General features: G+C 48.2%; 3 protein-coding genes across 6 annotated transcripts; all 3 read right to left on the reverse strand.

Annotated features, from left to right (window-relative positions):
* Positions 1–353: 353 nt before the first annotated feature.
* On the reverse strand, positions 354–3,929 carry LOC310813068 (small ubiquitin-related modifier 1). The gene is made up of 5 exons (XM_083681906.1): positions 3,862–3,929; positions 2,977–3,051; positions 2,761–2,838; positions 2,249–2,320; positions 354–1,978 (listed from the first exon to the last, which is right to left on the reverse strand). Exons 1-5 carry the CDS (start codon positions 3,871–3,873, stop codon positions 1,910–1,912), a joined length of 306 nt encoding a protein of 101 aa, XP_083538032.1. The 5' UTR covers positions 3,874–3,929; the 3' UTR covers positions 354–1,909.
* A 723-nt stretch (positions 3,930–4,652) lies between these two features.
* acod1 (aconitate decarboxylase 1) lies at positions 4,653–7,616 on the reverse strand. The gene is made up of 5 exons (XM_083681493.1): positions 7,602–7,616; positions 7,177–7,338; positions 6,783–6,872; positions 6,027–6,226; positions 4,653–5,800 (listed from the first exon to the last, which is right to left on the reverse strand). The coding sequence occupies exons 1-5, from the start codon at positions 7,611–7,613 to the stop codon at positions 4,819–4,821; spliced, it is 1,446 nt and encodes a 481-aa protein (XP_083537619.1). The 5' UTR covers positions 7,614–7,616; the 3' UTR covers positions 4,653–4,818.
* Positions 7,617–8,627: 1,011 nt separating this feature from the next.
* carf (calcium responsive transcription factor) lies at positions 8,628–16,220 on the reverse strand. Of its 4 annotated transcripts, XM_083681356.1 has the most exons (16): positions 16,189–16,220; positions 15,470–15,499; positions 15,226–15,365; positions 14,952–15,143; positions 14,231–14,348; positions 13,817–13,946; positions 13,521–13,632; positions 12,413–12,602; positions 11,891–12,008; positions 11,538–11,678; positions 11,012–11,296; positions 10,680–10,821; positions 10,345–10,414; positions 10,145–10,254; positions 9,732–10,050; positions 8,628–9,552 (listed from the first exon to the last, which is right to left on the reverse strand). In XM_083681356.1, the coding sequence occupies exons 3-16, from the start codon at positions 15,349–15,351 to the stop codon at positions 9,467–9,469; spliced, it is 2,139 nt and encodes a 712-aa protein (XP_083537482.1). In that variant the 5' UTR covers positions 15,352–15,365; positions 15,470–15,499; positions 16,189–16,220; the 3' UTR covers positions 8,628–9,466. The 4 variants fall into 4 exon arrangements, with proteins under 4 accessions (XP_083537482.1, XP_083537483.1, XP_083537480.1 ...); XM_083681357.1 differs by lacking the exon at positions 15,470–15,499 and having other exon boundaries at positions 16,189–16,219; XM_083681354.1 differs by lacking the exon at positions 16,189–16,220 and having other exon boundaries at positions 15,470–16,133.
* Positions 16,221–17,367: the final 1,147 nt, after the last annotated feature.

Here is a 17,367-nt window from a genome sequence, read left to right on the forward strand (position 1 = left end):
CTCCTCTCCTCTCCTCTCCTCTCCTCTCCTCTCCTCTCCTCTCCTCTCCTCTTCTCTCCTCTCCTCTCCTCTCCTGGACCTGTACTCCCTCTCCTCTCCTCTCCTCTCCCCTCCTCCCCTCCCCTCCCCACCTCCTCTCCTCTCCTCTGCAACTCATCCCCAGGTCGCTGCTACAGAATAGAACATGTTCTCAGTCAACGTACCTGGTAAAATATGGGATAAATAAATAAAATCTAATTAAAAATCAGTCAATTCAGCACATTGAAGAACAGCGACTACCACCTGAGTGTGACTGCAGAATGACGTACCCTCAAACACTTTTCATCCTCTCGCCAAATAACGAGACGGAAAAGGTCTTTTTCATACACTTTATTTATAAAACATTTCTTACAGTCTCAAACCTTGGCGGACCGACTTCTCTCCGCCGCCTGATCATATACAACAACACCGTGTGCGTTCGCTTCCATGGCAACACAAGGAAAAAAACACAACTTCTAAAAGTGACATCATCAGAGAGGGCCTCCGTGGCTCGACACAGTGAGACATCGGCTGGGCTCCAAAATGCGTTCTTGCACTCGATCCGGAGCGCATACCAAGTACGCTATACGCTCTAGGTAGGGTGCAAGGAAACCTTTTGGAACCCGGCCATGGTTTCCAGCGAGACCGCTGCTTTACTGCGGCGGAGCTCAGGGACTCAGGGAGGAACAGAGTAAATAGGACCTAAAGCTTCTGAGAAGATCTAAGAACCCGTTCCAAACCCTTTAAAACCGCGTCCATCCCTGCTCCCTCTCGACATCATCACTGACCTAACGTGGTTGGATTGGTCGCAGCAAGCTTTCTACAGCAACACTGTCACCAATCAAGTCATGTGAAGATGAGTGACTTCTTGGAGGAGGGGGAGGCAGGAAAGGTGTGTTTGAAGAGACTTCCATGTGTGTAACCATACAATAGAAAACCAAAACTGCACTCTGTCCTCCTGAAATGGGCTAAAATGAGATGTGTTGTGCCAGAATAAAGTTATAAAATTGTCCTTACTCACACAAAAGATAAAAAATATGTATACAAAATATACAAGTGGGGTAACATTTATGCATGATACTCTTGAAAATATCACTGTGTACAATTCTACTGCTATACAAGGTCTGTCAAAGGAACTGCTCAGTATGTGTTGGCTTAAAACGTCCACAGCCTGTCCTGTTATGAGGGAGACTGGACGCACGATGAGGATGTGTTTGTAATGTCATTACCACCACGTCACATCGACGGCCATTTCCTCTTTCAAAAGACAAGCGACAAACAGATGAATCAGACTTGACTTGGAATCAGAGGAAACGGTAGTGTACTCTGAGTTCAGTGAGGTATTTACCTGTTCTTTTTACAAACAACAGAAATCTGACATGATTGTGATGTTTACTAAACATCCCATGGTGGGCCTCTTGAACAAGCACATCTAACCAATAATGATATCAGTCAAATTGGGGAGTATGAAGTTTTGAAGACGGGCCGTATTCAAATATTGCATGACATCTTCATGTTCAGAACGGAACTCTAGGACAACAAGAAATAAAGTAATGAGTGGACCTGCTGCTGGCGAGCTTCATTTAATTTAATCCAGATGTACGTTCACTGCTAGGAGGGTAGAATGGGTTATATAGGACCAAAAAACAACCAAACTGAACCTGAAAAATGATCATGACCAAAAGCTCCAAACCAGTGTGATACCCAACCAGAGTAAGCCAGTTGGTTAAACACAGCCGGGCGGCAAAGAGCAGATAAACCGCCAGTATCTCCTTCCATAATGACTCTGCCCGCGGAGAGGAACACCAAACCAAAGAAATCAGTCATTGTACAAATATAAAATACAATATAATCACACAAAAAAAAAAAAAAAGAAGAAAAACCAGGTAGATTAGTTGTTCCGAAGTCCGCCAGTCTGTTCCTGATAGACCTCAATTACATCCTCATCCTCCATCCCCAGCTGAAGGAAGGAAGGAAGAGAGGTTTTAGTTGGAGGCTAGTCGATGTCAGGAGGCTTAAGTCACATAATCCCAGTCCATGCAGTTAAGACACAAAAACAGCCACCAAACCACCATGAAATACAATACAGAAGACAGAGTGGGTTGAAAACACTGGAGGCAACATCAACTGTTACTGTGATATCCTCTTCCACGGAGGGTTCATGTTCACATGTAGTCATAGGATGTCATGGGTCTTATAAGATATTCACAGGACACAGAAGCATAGCTACCTCTTTCGGAGTTTGGTTGTCTGCAACTCTTTGTCCCTCAAAAAGAAACCTTAAAGTGCTCATATGAACACCCTATAGACCAAGCAGAACACAGGTGTTAAGTGAATACAGAGTTCAGTTCAGTAAAGGAAAACACAAATGTATTGATTATCATTAAGCCTAACTAGAATGTTAATTTTTTTTTATTATTTGATAGACAGTGGAGAAAGACAGGAAAGTAAGGAGGAGAGGGTCTGTCAGCAGGGCATGGGCCAGATTCTAACCCATGCCAACATGGACACACGTGTGTACTGTAGGCCATGGTGCTAGACCACTGGACCACCCCAGGCCATGGTGCTAGACCACTGGACCACCCCAGGCCATGGTGCTAGACCACTGCACCACCCAGGCCATGGCTCACCTCTGGACCACTAAAACTAGAACTCCTTTATATAGGGATGTGAGTGGGGAGACATTACCTGTCTCTGGCTGTAAGATTCCTTTATATAGGGATGTGAGTGGGGAGACATTACCTGTCTCTGGCTGTAAGACTCCTTTAACTTCTTGAGATGTGTCGTCATCTTCACTTTGAAGTGAATTTCACTGTTGTCCTGAGGTTGGAACAGAATAAACAATCAAAACCCCAAATCAAAACCACATTTGAACTCACAAGTTGACTACTTAGGCCATCACTTCTCTGTGTGTGAAATATAAAACGTGTGGAAGCCAACCGACTCAGAATGCCTCACCTGGCCGATCACCTTCAGTTTGATGTACTCCCCGTCCTTCCTGTCTCCACCATCCTGACTTGAAGGTTTCGTGTCCTGTAAACGACGTGTCGTAATGAACGCACGGAACCACTGGGTTCACATATAAAACAGGCCCACTAATCAGAACCACTGGGTTCACATATAAAACAGGCCCACTAATCAGATTTCACCATAACTTTGGATGCTCATGATTAGAGACACACAAAGCATGTTGAATCAAATCCCATCAGAAAAGAGAAGCGTCGCGCCGGCATCTGCAGTCACTGTGCAAATGTGACATGAATAAATGAATAAACATCGTTTGGTAACATCCTCAAACAGGTAGTTAGCAGCTGTTTCGTACACAACCGGCTGGATGGTGGTGTGTTGTCTGGCGTAGCTAGCATTAGCATCGCTCCAGCCAGAGTCCCTGATGCCCCTCTGAGCGGAGCTGCAGCCGTTAGCCTAGTTAGCTCCCCGCCGCTAGCTCATGGCCGGTGGGGCAGCTAACACTGCGAGCACGCAGCGCCCCCCAAAACCACTCTAACCAACACACCGGCAGCTCTCATCGATTCTGCTAACGAGATAAACTGTTGAACACATATTGTGGCTGGATAACGAACGTCTTCTCGCACTCGTTGTACTGCCAGCTCAGTCAGCAGGCAAGCTACAGCTACAGCTACGGCTACAGCTACAGCTAGCGACGGCAGCAGCGGTGCGTTAGTACTGCAACACCTAGCAGGCTAGCCCGCTAGCGTTAGCCATCGCTCAAACGTAAATGCGAACAAACTGGTAATGTGTTAAAGTAGCCGGCAGTGTGTCTACGTCTGCTATGTGTACAGTGTGTTCCAGAGTGAGTGTGTGTGTCGCCCAGCAGTAACTTACTGTGTCTGACATGGTTGTGTGTGTGTGTGTTCCACCGTGTTGACAGGCTGGTCTTTTCTTCTCGAGCCCCTCCAAAACACTACGTGACGTCACGGGAAAGAGCTGTGTCGCCCGCGGCATTCTGGGTAAAGAAGTTTTGTCCCCGTCGCTCGGAGGTCCTCTGGACCTCACTTTCTGGGGTCACTTTCTGGGGGTCACTTTCTGGACCTCACTTTCTGGGGTCACTTTCTGGGGTCACTTTCTGGACCTCACTTTCTGGGGTCACTTTCTGGGATCACTTTCTGGGATCACTGTTGTCTTCTCCAAGGTCTGGGGGGTTCTCAGACATCATGTGTTGTAATCATTTGTAATAGTTGCATGTAGTGAAGTGTGGTGAAGCTGCTGTCTATGTAATAGGTGCTGAAATATAGGCAACAATGTCACTCTGTAACTGCATCATTATAAAGCAAAACAAAAGGCCTTCGCTCTTTGCGAAACACTTTCATTTACGGTTTTTAAAAGTGAATAAAAAAGTGAAAGGTGTGAAAATGACTGCTTGGTGGAAAGTAAAAAACAATACAAGAATAGCCTTATGTAGGCTAATGGCCATCGCTTGTCTTGGGTCACATCAGATCAGTGGAATAGTCAGATAAAACCACAACCAAATTCATTGTTCATTCTTCGTCAGCAGCAGAGAGTGTTTATTCCAGTATACACAAATTACACAAATTACACATATTACTTTGTTTTTGAATGCTGATAATCATTGAGCATTTAAACACATTTTATTCTTATTAATAACAATTGCTGTTTTTACTGGATTGAATGCTCTGTGATTGGTTGGCGGTCATCCTGATTGCTGTTGATCAAGGGACCAGGTCCGCTCTGAAACACAGTAGTGTAGAAGTAGTAAAATGTAAAGTAGTTTTGGGAAGCCCCTACTGACATTGGCCATACTGTTGTGAGCCACACCCATTGTTATTGTTCGTACATTATTCTTTCATTATCCTTCTGCAGACCCGTCTTACTCAATTGCAGATATGACCCGAGCACTGAGCAGTCTGAGGTCTTCTCCATGTTCTCTACAACATGAACAACAGCCTCCACCCCTTCTTGGGACAACACAGAGGAGGCATTTGCGCTGAACTTTCTGACCAAGTCCTCTTGACTCAAGGGCTTCCTCCAGTGGCCGTAGAAAGTATTACACCTGGCCGAGTGGCTGTCCCCCTGTTCCGTCTCGACTGACACCTCGCAGTACATCCTGTCAAAGCTGGGGTGGTTGTCCTGGGGGTTCTCCACCCTCACCTTGGCCAGGAGCTCCCTGAGGGCCGGCCTGTCTATCTGAGCCTGGCTGAAGGAGCCCACGGAGACCTGGTCGTCCAGCAGGGCGGAGCAGGCGTTGAACTGGAAGGAGTGCCTGGCCTGGTGCTCCGTGGTCGGGGTGGGGCAGTCGATGTACCTGGACGGAGGCACTCTCAACGTCACCTTCTGGATCTGACTGAGGTCAAGGTGTCTCCCTCCGCCTTGTCCCCCTGAGGCTACGAGCTTCGCCCGGGCTGCTAGGGCCGCATCGACGACCCAGTGCATCCCCAGGTGAGCTGGGAACCGTTTGAAGGCCACATTCTGGTCCTCCAGAATCCACCTGGGCCCACCACCGGCAGCCTCGACCCACTCTGTGGGACAGTAGTCCGTGTAGAAGACCCCAAACCCGGACTCCAGGTCCAGGATCGCCTGGTTGCCCTCCAGCCCCATCCGGGCCAGCTGGGCAGCTTCCAGGCCTCTCCGGGCGGCGTTCCCGATGTGGAGGGGTTTGGTCTGGGTGGCTGCGTTGGCCATGGGGGCCCCAGCGGAGGAGGCAGCGATGGCCAGGGCGTGGGCACACTGAGCCGGGGACAGGCCCAGCAGCCTGGCCGAGGCTGCAGCACTGCCCATCACTCCCACCACAGCGGGGGGGTGGAACCTGGGAAATGAGGGAGGAGGATCAGAGATCAAAACACGGGCCGTTTCAACTACAATCTATTATGCTACATTCATTTATATGGAGACTTGTTGTTGTAAATTGTTTTATTATCTCATTGTCTTTCTTATCTTTATGACATTCTATTGTTGTTGTTTTTGTTGTTGTTGTTGTTGGTCCTAAGTTAGAACAGAGGTCCTAAGTTGCCAAATGCCAATAAACACCTCACCGTCTGGGGATGTTGTGGGCCTCCCTGGAGAACCGCATGAGTCGGCCCTGGACCTCCAGGCCCACGTTGAAGGCCAGGAGCAGGTCCAGGCCGGAGGGCGGGGTGGGCATGGTCTCTGCCAGGGCCAGGAGGGCAGGGAGCACTGCCCCTGACGGGTGGGTGGCAGGATGCCACGTGTCGTCAAAGTCCATGGAGTGCACCTGAAGCCAGAAGAGAGTCCAGGATGAGTCAAGGATGAGTCCAGGATGAGTCAAGGATGAGTCCAGGATGAGTCAAGGATGAGTCCAGGGAGAGTCCAGGGAGAGTCCAGGGAGAGTCCAGGGAGAGTCCAGGATGTCAAATATCAACACAGAGTAGAGCTCAGAGGGTAACTTTCAGACATTTGATATAATAATATTACGGCTGTTAGTCTTTAAATGATCAAATAAAAGGTTAACGCTTTACATTAAGGTCACATTTGTAAAGGGTTTATAAATTGTTTATAATTAGTTAATAAATCACTTATAACCAGTTTATTATTCAATTATAAAACATTTACAAACAGTTATAACACATTAGTTTAGATTGTTCGATATTCACTTGGTGCTCGCCAAATAGGGAGATTGCAATCAGGAGCCAGTTATTAATGCTTTATAAATGTACTTATAAATGCTTTGAAAACTAACCCTTATGTGAAATCATGCAACATTATTAAACCCTTTACAAATGTGGCCTTGATGTAACGTGTTACCAGTAGAGGTAAACAGTGGCTCTTACCGCGATGCCGTTGACAAAGGCAGCAGACTGGGGAGGAAGAGTCATCCCTGGTCTCCCCCACACACGGCTCTTCTCCACTGACTTGTACCACTATGATCAAACACCAGCAGCAGCGTTAAGACTACAGCACACAGCAGTAGAGAGTGTACACAGACACGCGTCTCTAGCTAAGCTACGCTAAGTCTCAACACAAGGTACATTTCATTTATCTAAGCACCCTTTTCCAGTTTACAGTAACATCAAATGCAGGTAGCATCAATCCACTTCACAGGAAAAGAGTTCAGACCTTTTCTTCACACGCACAGCCCTGCGTACCCCTCCCCTGGCAGTGGTAAAGAGAGTCACAGTTTACCTGGAAGAGAGTCACAGTTTACCTGGAAGAGAGTCAGTTTACCTGGCTGTACTGGAGGGCCGTGTTGAAGACGGCTGTACTGGTTCCCAGTAACCCCACTCCCAGGGTGTCGAGCAACATCCTCTTACTCCTCCGGACCACCGGGGCCGTCAGGTGGGCTGTGTTCATGGTGGAGATGGCTGCGCCGAAACTCTCCGTGACACTCTGGAAGGGGGAGCTGAAGTTAGTTTCTTATCCACATCGCTGTTGCCACTTGCCAGGTCACTTATTGTTAATAAGAATATTGTTTTTAACTATCTACCATATCGATCTATCTATGCAAATAAATACAGTACATTTTGCAAACAAATGTACTGTATCGTAGCTGTTAATACTACCAGTAGAATTGTTTAAATGCCCAAAAATCTAATTATCCAATGTAACACTAAGAATAACTGTCAACAGGACAAACCCTAACCCTGCCATACCTTGCGAATCATTGTGCTTTCTCAACCGTTCCTTGTGTTTTGACAAGGTTCACAGAGCTCTTTATATAGGCTCTGTATGTCTGAAGGGCTGCTGGTCATGATGGGGTAGAAAACTCCAGAATGGCCAAACAGTCACGTTGAAGAGAAGTAAGAACTGACTGTCACAGCAGACTTGGCTGAGAAACCTGAGGTATCAAACCTGAGGTAGTTCAGTTAAGGGTGGAGGTGTTGCCCCTACTTTTGAATCTACATTTGCATTTAAAGTGACAAATTATTTTATTAATTAGTAATATATATATATATATATATAAACAATAAGGCCAGTAAGTTACCAGTAGATCAATACCAGTAAGGCCATGAGAAAGGAATCTCATTGGGAAACACTGTCTTTCGCAACTTAAGTGTTTTTGAGACACTTGGCAACTCCTACTGTGACCGGCAAATCCAGGAGTTCCTCATTTGGTTTGGTGGGGAAATGAAACAGAGTTCCATTCCAAGCTAAACCTTAGAAACCCAATGTGACCAACGAAGAAGCAGCTGACATTAACCTTAGAAACCCAATGTGACCAACGAAGAAGCAGCTGACATTAACCTTAGAAACCCAACGTGACCAACGAAGAAGCAGCTGACATTAACCTTAGAAACCCAATGTGACCAACGAAGAAGCAGCTGACATTAATAGCAATGAGAGAACGTTCTCTAGCTATTAAACCAGTAATTATAACTCCCTTATATGTGTGTGTGTGTGTGTGTGTGTGTGTGTGTGTGTGTGTGTGTGTGTGTGTCATATCACACACACACACACACACACATTTTTATGCTGAGGACTGAAACAGAATTACACTGTAGGTTAGATTGTTACTGGTGTCATATGATTCTGATCTAAGAGCTGTACTATTTCTGTACTATTTCTGTACTGAATATAGAAAACAATCAATTAGCTGCGACCTACGCCATGAGGACTCTGGTACTAAGCAGTTGTTATAATTTTGTATTATTAATTAAAGGAACAATCACTCATTACAGTATGCAGGTGTGTTTATTTGCTTTCTTTTTTTCCAGAGAAACAAGACAAAGGGTAGAGAGTTCATAAACCTTTTGGAGAGAAACTATCAGAGTGATGTCTTTAGTCTAATACAACACTCCTACCCCCCTTATGTGGGTGGATCCCACACGGAACGGCAGTAGCACGGTCTAACAGTAGCATTGCAGGAACAGATCCTCAAAATAATACAACAAACTGTCATCGTTTTTTTAAACATACTAATTTAAAAATACTATTTGTCTTTGCCATAATATACACAGTATATCCATTTGTAAATTCATGGCTGTTTTAAATAGTTAACAGTAAATGTACATAATTAGTTTAATTCCATGATCTGGTGGGGGTGGGGGTGGGGGGGTGCATGATCAAACTTTAAAATAAAGAACCTATTTCTCTCAAGTGGGGTATCAAAACGTTTGTCATGCAAGGACCATGTCCATGTTCCAGTACTCTTGCTCTGCTGCTTGTGTCCAAAGCAGGGGTCAGGGGTGTCAGAGCTGGGCTGGAACTAAAACCTGCATAACCAGTGGCTCTCTAGGTCCAGAGTTGACACGGCCTGCATCTGTCTGTCTGTCTGTGTGTTTGTCTGTCTGTCTGTCTGTGTGTCTGTCTGTCTGTGTGTTTGTCTGTCTGTCTGTCTGTCTGTGTGTCTGTGTGTGTGTCTGTCTGTCTGTCTGTGTGTGTGTGTGAGTGATCCAGGGGTTGGTTGGGGCTCCTCTCCTCTCCTCTGTGGTACTGGTACTGTCTCTCCGTGGTGAATCAACCCCGGGTCCGCTACCTAGCCGCTAGAGACTGGAGTACACCTCTCCTCAGGCCTTCGTCAATCTCCAGGATTGACCGTGACGTTCTGGACCTCCTCCTTCACCTCCTCCTTCACCTCCTCCTGGTCCTCTGAACTGTCCAAACCTGAGGGAACATGGAGGCACAACGAGGGCCATCGACACTCCATAAATATCACACTAGACTCAGCAACATAGCTATTTTCCATGAGTTAGCTATATAGCTAGCTAATTTCCATCAATCTCTACCACCCTGTCACCACCCCCTGCTGGCCGCCGACTGTCACTACATCCACCTGGACTCACCAATAGTTGAATGGTCCACTATCTGGACCGGGATGGTCTGCCCGTCCTCCAGCAGAATCTGGTGCGTGCCCCCCCCCTCTGCGCCCCCGCCCCCGATGGCCGACACGCTGACCATCTGGCCCACGCCCAGGACAGCCGAGGGCTCTGCCAGGGCGACGCCCTCCCCCAGGGGGCTGGACTGGAGGAACTGGGTGGGGCTGACGAGCAGAGACTGGGGGGGCGAGGGCGCGGTCAGCTCCAGGGAGTCTGTGGTGTGATTGGTCTGAGGAAGGTGTCCGTCAAACGAGCAGAGGGTGGGGACTGGCTGCAGCTGGACACCCTGTTAGAGTGACACATGTTACCACGTTTACCATCTCAACTCGGTTACACGAAGACAAACATAGAACTTCTAAAAGGTCGGCTGCAGTGCCCACTTGTAACTGGGCGAAGATCTTGGGCTGCAGGGAGGTGAGGGAGCTGAAGAGCTGCACGGCCTCGGCAGACAGGGTGTCCGTCCCCTCAAACACTCCCCCCTGGAGAGTCACTGCAAGACAGAGAGGGACACGACAATCAGACCAGGAGAACCGGCGTCCATGAGCTTTTCGATGGACTGTAGAGAGACGTGCAGTGTTACCTTCGGTGGTGGCGGGGGTCAGTGTCAGGGTCACCGTCTCCGTCAGGGGGTCCCCACACAACGCACCCCACTGTGGAGGTAGACGAGGGAGCAGAGCACAACAACATGGAACACAGAAGACACACCGAGTTGGCTGAAGGAACCACGCACATTGCGTGGGGGGGGGGGCACAGCTCCTGCGTACAATCTCTATGTGTTTACGATCTGTCCTGCTTGAACACTGTATGGTTGGTTATGTATCTCCTGCTGTACATCATCCCGATTGCCCTTATGTGGCCCGTGGGGATAAATAAAGTTATTTTAATTGAATCTGGATGTTCTTCTTCTTGCGTTACCTGGGTGACGACCCCCGCCTGCTGCAAGCCCTTCTGAGCCTCGTGGATGTGGTTCTTCAGGTCGTTGACCGTGGGGAAGTAGCAGAGGTTGTGTCTCTCTGGTACCTCCTCTGACCTGAACATCTCCCGCTCCACGAACCTCCTGTCGGGGGAACAGAGACAGGAAGGAACCACGTGAACACCCAGGGAAACCGAAAATACTGCTCTTACCGATTTCTGCATCACACCCCGATACGCTTCCTGCTAACACAGGAACAGAGGCAGAAGACACGTTAAACCCCAGGTAAACCAAAAACACCGGTGCTACAGACTTCTGCATCCCCTCCCCTCACCTGAGCTGCTTGCGGACCGTGTACACCTGGTGGTGGCCCTGGGACACCAGCTCCCGGATCTTGTCGGCCACGAGGGGGTGCAGGCGGGACGGCATGGAGCCGCCATCTTCCGTAAGACCCCCCTCTCCTCCGTCCACCTCATCCGTCCCTTCTCCCTCCTCCTCTGGCTCCTCGTTCATCAGGTCCTCCTCAATGGGGGCGAAGAGGTCTGGCGGGGGGGGCAGGAGGGGGGTGTCCATGTCGTGGTAGAGGTGGGCCTTCTGGGTGGGAAGCTGCATGTAGTACCTGTTGGAGGAACACAAACGCAGATGTGGTCCGTACTGGAACACAAATCAGAATAACGCTCCTACATCAGAATCACACTCAGTCAATCAGTCAGTCAGTCAATCAGTCAATCAGTCAATCAGTCAGTCAATCAATCAATCAGTCAGTCAGTCAGTCAGTCAGTCAATCAATCAGCCAGTCAGTCAATCAGTCAGTCAGCCAGTCAGTCAGTCAGTCAATCAATCCAGGTCAGACCCTGTACCTTAGGACCCCTCCACCATCTAAGGTCTTCCTCAGGTTGAAGAAGGCCTTCTCCTGCTCCTGACGTACGACCTTCTTGTCTACCTTGGGGTCGGTGGGAACCCTGTACTGAGGAAACTTACGCACCTTCTTGATGTAGATCCTGCAGAACGTGACAGAGCCATGTTAACAAGATATACTTATGCACGCACGCACGCACGCACGCACGCACGCACGCACGCACACACACACTTGTGGAAGTCACCCAGAATAAAATTCACAGAATATATTGTTTGCTAGCATAAACACCATGGTGTGTGTGTGTGTGTGTGTATGTGTGTAGGTGTGTGTGTGTGTGTGTGTGCGTGTGTGTACCTGGCAGGACACGTAGCTTTGTAATCAATATTTTGAATGATTCCCTCGCAGACCTTCCTGGGCGCCAGGCCCTTCCTCCTGGGCCCGTACTGGCACTCCATTACTATGGCCCTGCTGCCTGAAACACCACGGTAAACACACACACACACACACCCTGTAAAAACACAGGCCTGCCTCGTATTCATGAGGACATCAAATCAAATCAAACTTTATTTGTCATATGCTACAGCTATCTGCTGCTCTTTTTTGTAAATGTGTTATTGCTATTTTGTTAATACTTTGCTATTTTGTAAATTTCTTGTCATTATTTGATATTTGTTTTTTATGTCCATGCACCAACCTCACCAAGTCAATTTCCTGTATGTGCAAATAAACTTGGCCATATCAAAGAATTCTGATTCTGATTCTGAATTCTGAATTCTGATTCTATTCAAAGCAGACCAATGTCTGGGTCTACAGCTAGTCGTATCTGGCCTGGTCTGACTGCTGAGAGAGCAGAGATACAATTGGTTTCTGGCATACCTGCATTGACGAATGGGATGCCATCGTAGGGGACGTACTGGGACTTCCACATGAGGCGGGTGGCGGGCTTGGCGGGGGAGGGCGATTGCCGCGTCCCGAAGACGGCGGTGGTCTGCTGCTTGTGGAGCAGAAGGATGGTCTCCAGCTCTGAGTCCGTGGTGCAGAAGCCTCTGTAGGAGTCTCCGATCTTCTGCTCAGCCGGGAGGAGGGAGAAGGACACACAGTACAACTCTTTTAAGACTCACCTGTTCAGGCAGGCTTTCAATGCACAGGGCTGTATGTTATGTTATGTATGTTCTGTGACTGTCCTCCTGTATTTTTATTTTCATGTTTTTGACATGTAAAGTGCTTTGAGTCCATGAGAAGGTGCTATAGAGATTATTGTTATTAAGTCAATAGGGAGGTACGCTGAGGTGTTCCTCTTCCTGTGGCCTCTCGCTAACGTTGGCAAACAGAAAGCCTTGTTGAACGCAGCTCTGGTGAACGCAGCTCTGGTGAACGCAGCTCTGGTGAACGCAGCTCTGGTGAACGCAGCTCTGGTGTGTACGGTTAGATCACATGTCCAGCTAATGTCGTTACCTAGAGACAGCTTTAGCTGAACCAGAGCCGTGCCTGTGTGGGTAAACCTGTAGTTCCAGGTAGAAAGGGTTGGAGTTGTGGCATTTAGTGTCTGGCCTCTGGAACAGCCTGCCAGAGGAACAACCTGCCAGAGGAGCTGAGGGCCTCACCATCTGGAAACACCTCTAAAAGAAATCTGAAGACAGCGTTTTATCTTAGCTTTCTCTTAATCCATCTTATTTTAATGTAGCCTCTTCTACTGTGCTGCGCTGGTCTCTGTTCTACCATGTCTCCTATTTCCTATACTATCATGTCCTTATATTACCGTTTATTTACATTCTATTGTTGTTTATTTATTATATTGTTAAGCACCTTGTATTGCAATTTTGCACGAAAGGCAAAAATATAAATATATAATATATAAATATATAAATATATAATATATAAATAAAGCCTGATTTGATTTGATTTGTGGACCTCTCAGTTAGATGAGCATGTACAAAGCTGTGTGTGTGTGTGTGTGTGTGTGTGTGTGTGCGCATGTGCTGACCTCAGCACTCCGGAGCCTCTGAGCCCAGTTGGGAGCGTTGGACGGGAGGGGTGTCATCGGGAGGGGTGTCATCGGGAGGGGTGTCATCGGGGCCACAAAGCAGTCCTGAGAACTACAAACACAAACCATCATATAAGAAACAGTCGCTGCTGTTTTATCCAGAATAGAAATTATTTAATGCAAAATACCGGCCGAAGTAGCAGAACATTCCTAAAACAACCACTGAGAGTATGTTAGGTTAAAGCTTAGTGGAGTTAAAGTGAAGTTAAAGCTAAGCCAAGGCTAAGTTAGCCCACCTTTGTGAAGAGGTTTTAGTCGGTGAGGTCCTAGCGGCTGGCGTCATGGCTGCCAAACTGCCACCGTCGTCTGAGAGGGCTGTTACTGTGATGGTGTTCAGCTCCTCAGGGCTCCTCTCCCCACCGGACCCTGAACACACCCCACACACACACCGTCAACAACACACACACACACACACACACACACACACACACACACACACACACACACACACACACACACACACACACACACACACACACACACACACACACACACACACACACACACACACACACACACACACACACACACACACACACACACACACACACACACACACACACACCGCTAGAGATGCAGCCAAACGAAGGCCAATGAAGAGGAGATGTGAAACACCAATCAAATGGAACCAGAGAAGTTCGTTCCGATACCTGAGGAGTCCACAGCGTCGAGTATCTGACCCCGGGGGAGCAACAGCTGGGCCCCTCCCAGCTGGCTGGACGGAATGACAAACACCTCCCTGTTCTCTGATTGGCTGGTTACAATCACCTGTGGTAAACAGACACCAAATCAGTTGAGTCACTGTTCTGTAATTACACTTCACATCAGGGTTATTACTGGTTATTACTGGTGATTACTGGTGATTACTGGTTATTACTGGTTATTACTGGTGATTACTGGTGATTACTGGTGATTACTGGTGATTACTGGTTATTACTGGTGATTACTGGTTATTACTGGTTATTACTGGTGATTACTGGTTATTACTGGTGATTACTGGTTATTACTGGTTATTACTGGTTATTACTGGTGATTACTGGTTATTACTGGTTATTACTGGTGATTACTGCCCACACAGGCAGACATAACAGCACAGCTAAGAGTGACCGAGCGCTGTTGTTGAGCTGTAGTGTGACTGAAACAGACGTCAAGTTGTCGCAAACAGTCGCCTCGCAATTCGACCTGCTCCGACCGAGCCTCGAACTTGCGACCTCTGACCTGCCGACACACGTGACCGTCTCCTCAAATACCCGATGTTAACCAAACACGCGATCCAAAAGCTACCTCTTGGACAGCGCGGGTGGTGGTGGGGGTATCTGAACTTGAGGAGTGAGTTTTACCATCTCAACTCAGTGACACCAACTCCCTCACCATGCGTTCACACTGAAGAGGCTGTCCGTTCTGGTCCAGAATGATGAACTCCTGAGCGTGGCTCTGCTCCGCGGGTTTGACAGTCGTCAGGATCGACGTACAGCCCTCTGGAGACAGAGCATCCATGGACGGTTCTGATAATTCTGGATCCGGAGCTTCGCTGGGCTCCTGGAATGCAACACAGCACACGGCCTTTGATCAAATGATGCTGCAATCGATTTGATCTGCATTTCTGAACAGAAACCTTTCAGCAGAACACACGTTGAAGCCTCACCTGCTCAGAGCCCTGGTCTGTGTGTTTGGGGTCAGGGTTCACAGTGAGGAAGGCGGGCTCTATGGGGTTATGGGTCTCCTCCATAGCTGTCACCCGCTCCTCTGAAGCCCTCTCCTGCTCCTCCATTCCCCAACAGAGCCCTATAATAAACCCAGATAGTCAGGCAAACAGTAACTTTACATTTACAAGCCTCTGGCCAAATCTCAAGTCATTTTCCTTGATTTCTCACGTCCTCTATCCTCACCTGAGGTTCCTCCCCTTGGACATTCTCCTCCTATGCATTTTGAGATGGATGAGAGGAAAGAGGACATAAGGAAAGACTTGAGATTCGACCCCCTGTACTTTTGTTTTTGTACATTTCGACACTCAACGATCTGGCTGGGAAGGGAAACCGTTCCTACACGAACCCCATTCCAGCACATCTGTTTCTGACCATGCTCACCAGTTTGCTGTACAGTGACAATTATGTATGCATGCTTATTATCACGTTAAACTTCAGTAGTTCGTCGTTCATCATCATCATCAGGACAGCATTTTAGCATTTGTCATCTTTTCCAGTATGTGCTGAATCAGTACATTCAGTGCTCAAATACGAAGGAAATTCAATTCAGACTGCAGTTACAGAATACTTTAGCTAAACAGCAGTTATTGCAGAATTGCACGTACGAGCTACCAGGCAGCTAGTTTTCTAGGTGGGATGATAACCAGCTTTATGAGAGCTAGCTCGCCTCCGACACTAAACTACACTCTTCAACGCCATGTTGGATAGAAATGCCTGTGTGTAGCATTCACTTAGCTAGCTAGCTATCAGGAATTGAAAGAGTGAGATTATCCTGTTTCAAACAGTCTAATGCATGTAGGGGCATTCTCTCTACTCTCAAGCCTGACTCTGGGCAGCGTTCAGTGGATATGGGGGACAAAATAAAGACGATGGATTGGAAATTCAAAACGAGTCTACTCAACCTCGTCTTCACCCGGAGTCCTGCTCGCTCCCGACAAAAAAAAGCAATGTTTTTTTTAGGCCAGGTGCGAACTAGGTTTGACCTATACAGGACACCGTCGAAGGGGATATTATCTGCAGTTCATCTTTGTCACCACAGAGCGGCGCACATTCATTATGCATTTCAAATGAGCTTGGCGAGATTCCTGTCAGAAGCTGCCTTTTGGGATAGAGCCCAACTAAGTTTATAATGTTTTTGGCTTTTTAACAGGAGAAGGGAATGATTGCAAGCAGCATTTGCTGTTAGTAGAGTTTAGTTCCCATGACATTCATAACCCGTATAACGACAGTCCTATGTTTTTCTCTCTGCGGTAAAATCCCTGTCTCAGCAGCCCTCGAAGGAAAACAGGAACAGATCTGTGGAGGCCCTGGACTTGGAGGAGCGGCCCTGCTCTGACTCTGTTGAACCAGCTGATCCTTTGTCGAGTCTAAACTAACAGCACCGTGTCTGAGCTGAGCCTCGAACAATGAGGCATGCACGCTCGCAGGGGGACGGGCAAGAGTGTGGAATCTGGGCCTGTGATCCCAGGGCTGGGAGGGCAGTCCGTCCCTGGCTGACCCACGGTCCCGGAGATTAGAGAACAGACAGAAGGCCCCCGTCAGAGGGGCCACCTCTCACCCTTGTGGTGGTGCGGCTTCTCACATGCTTTGATAGAGGCATCAGTTCTCAGCTGTGGGCTTATATGTATCTGAAATGTGTGTGTGAGAGACACAGTGTCAGGAAGTGTGTGTGTGTGTGTGTGTGTGTGTGTTTGATGCACTTTCTGCACAGCCCACCCTACACCCACAACAGCCCACCCTACACCCCCAACAGCCCACCCTACACCCCCAACAGCCTACACCCCCAACAGCCTACACCCCCAACAGCCCACCCTACACCCCCAACAGCCTACACCCCCAACAGCCCACCCTACACCCCCAACACCCTACACCCCCAACAGCCTACACCCCCAACAGCCCACCCTACACCCCCAACAGCCTACACCCCCAACAGCCCACCCTACACCCTACACCCCCAACAGCCCTCCCTACACCCCCCAACACCCCACCCTACACCCCCAACAGCCCACCCTAACAGTCTCTTTTCTTTTGTCCCCCCCCCCCCCCATCTGGTCCCGGGACACCAGGCCTGCATGTCTGTG

Source organism: Argentina silus, assembly GCF_951799395.1.
Source record: "Argentina silus genome assembly, chromosome: 12".
NCBI classification, from domain to species: domain Eukaryota; kingdom Metazoa; phylum Chordata; class Actinopteri; order Argentiniformes; family Argentinidae; genus Argentina; species Argentina silus.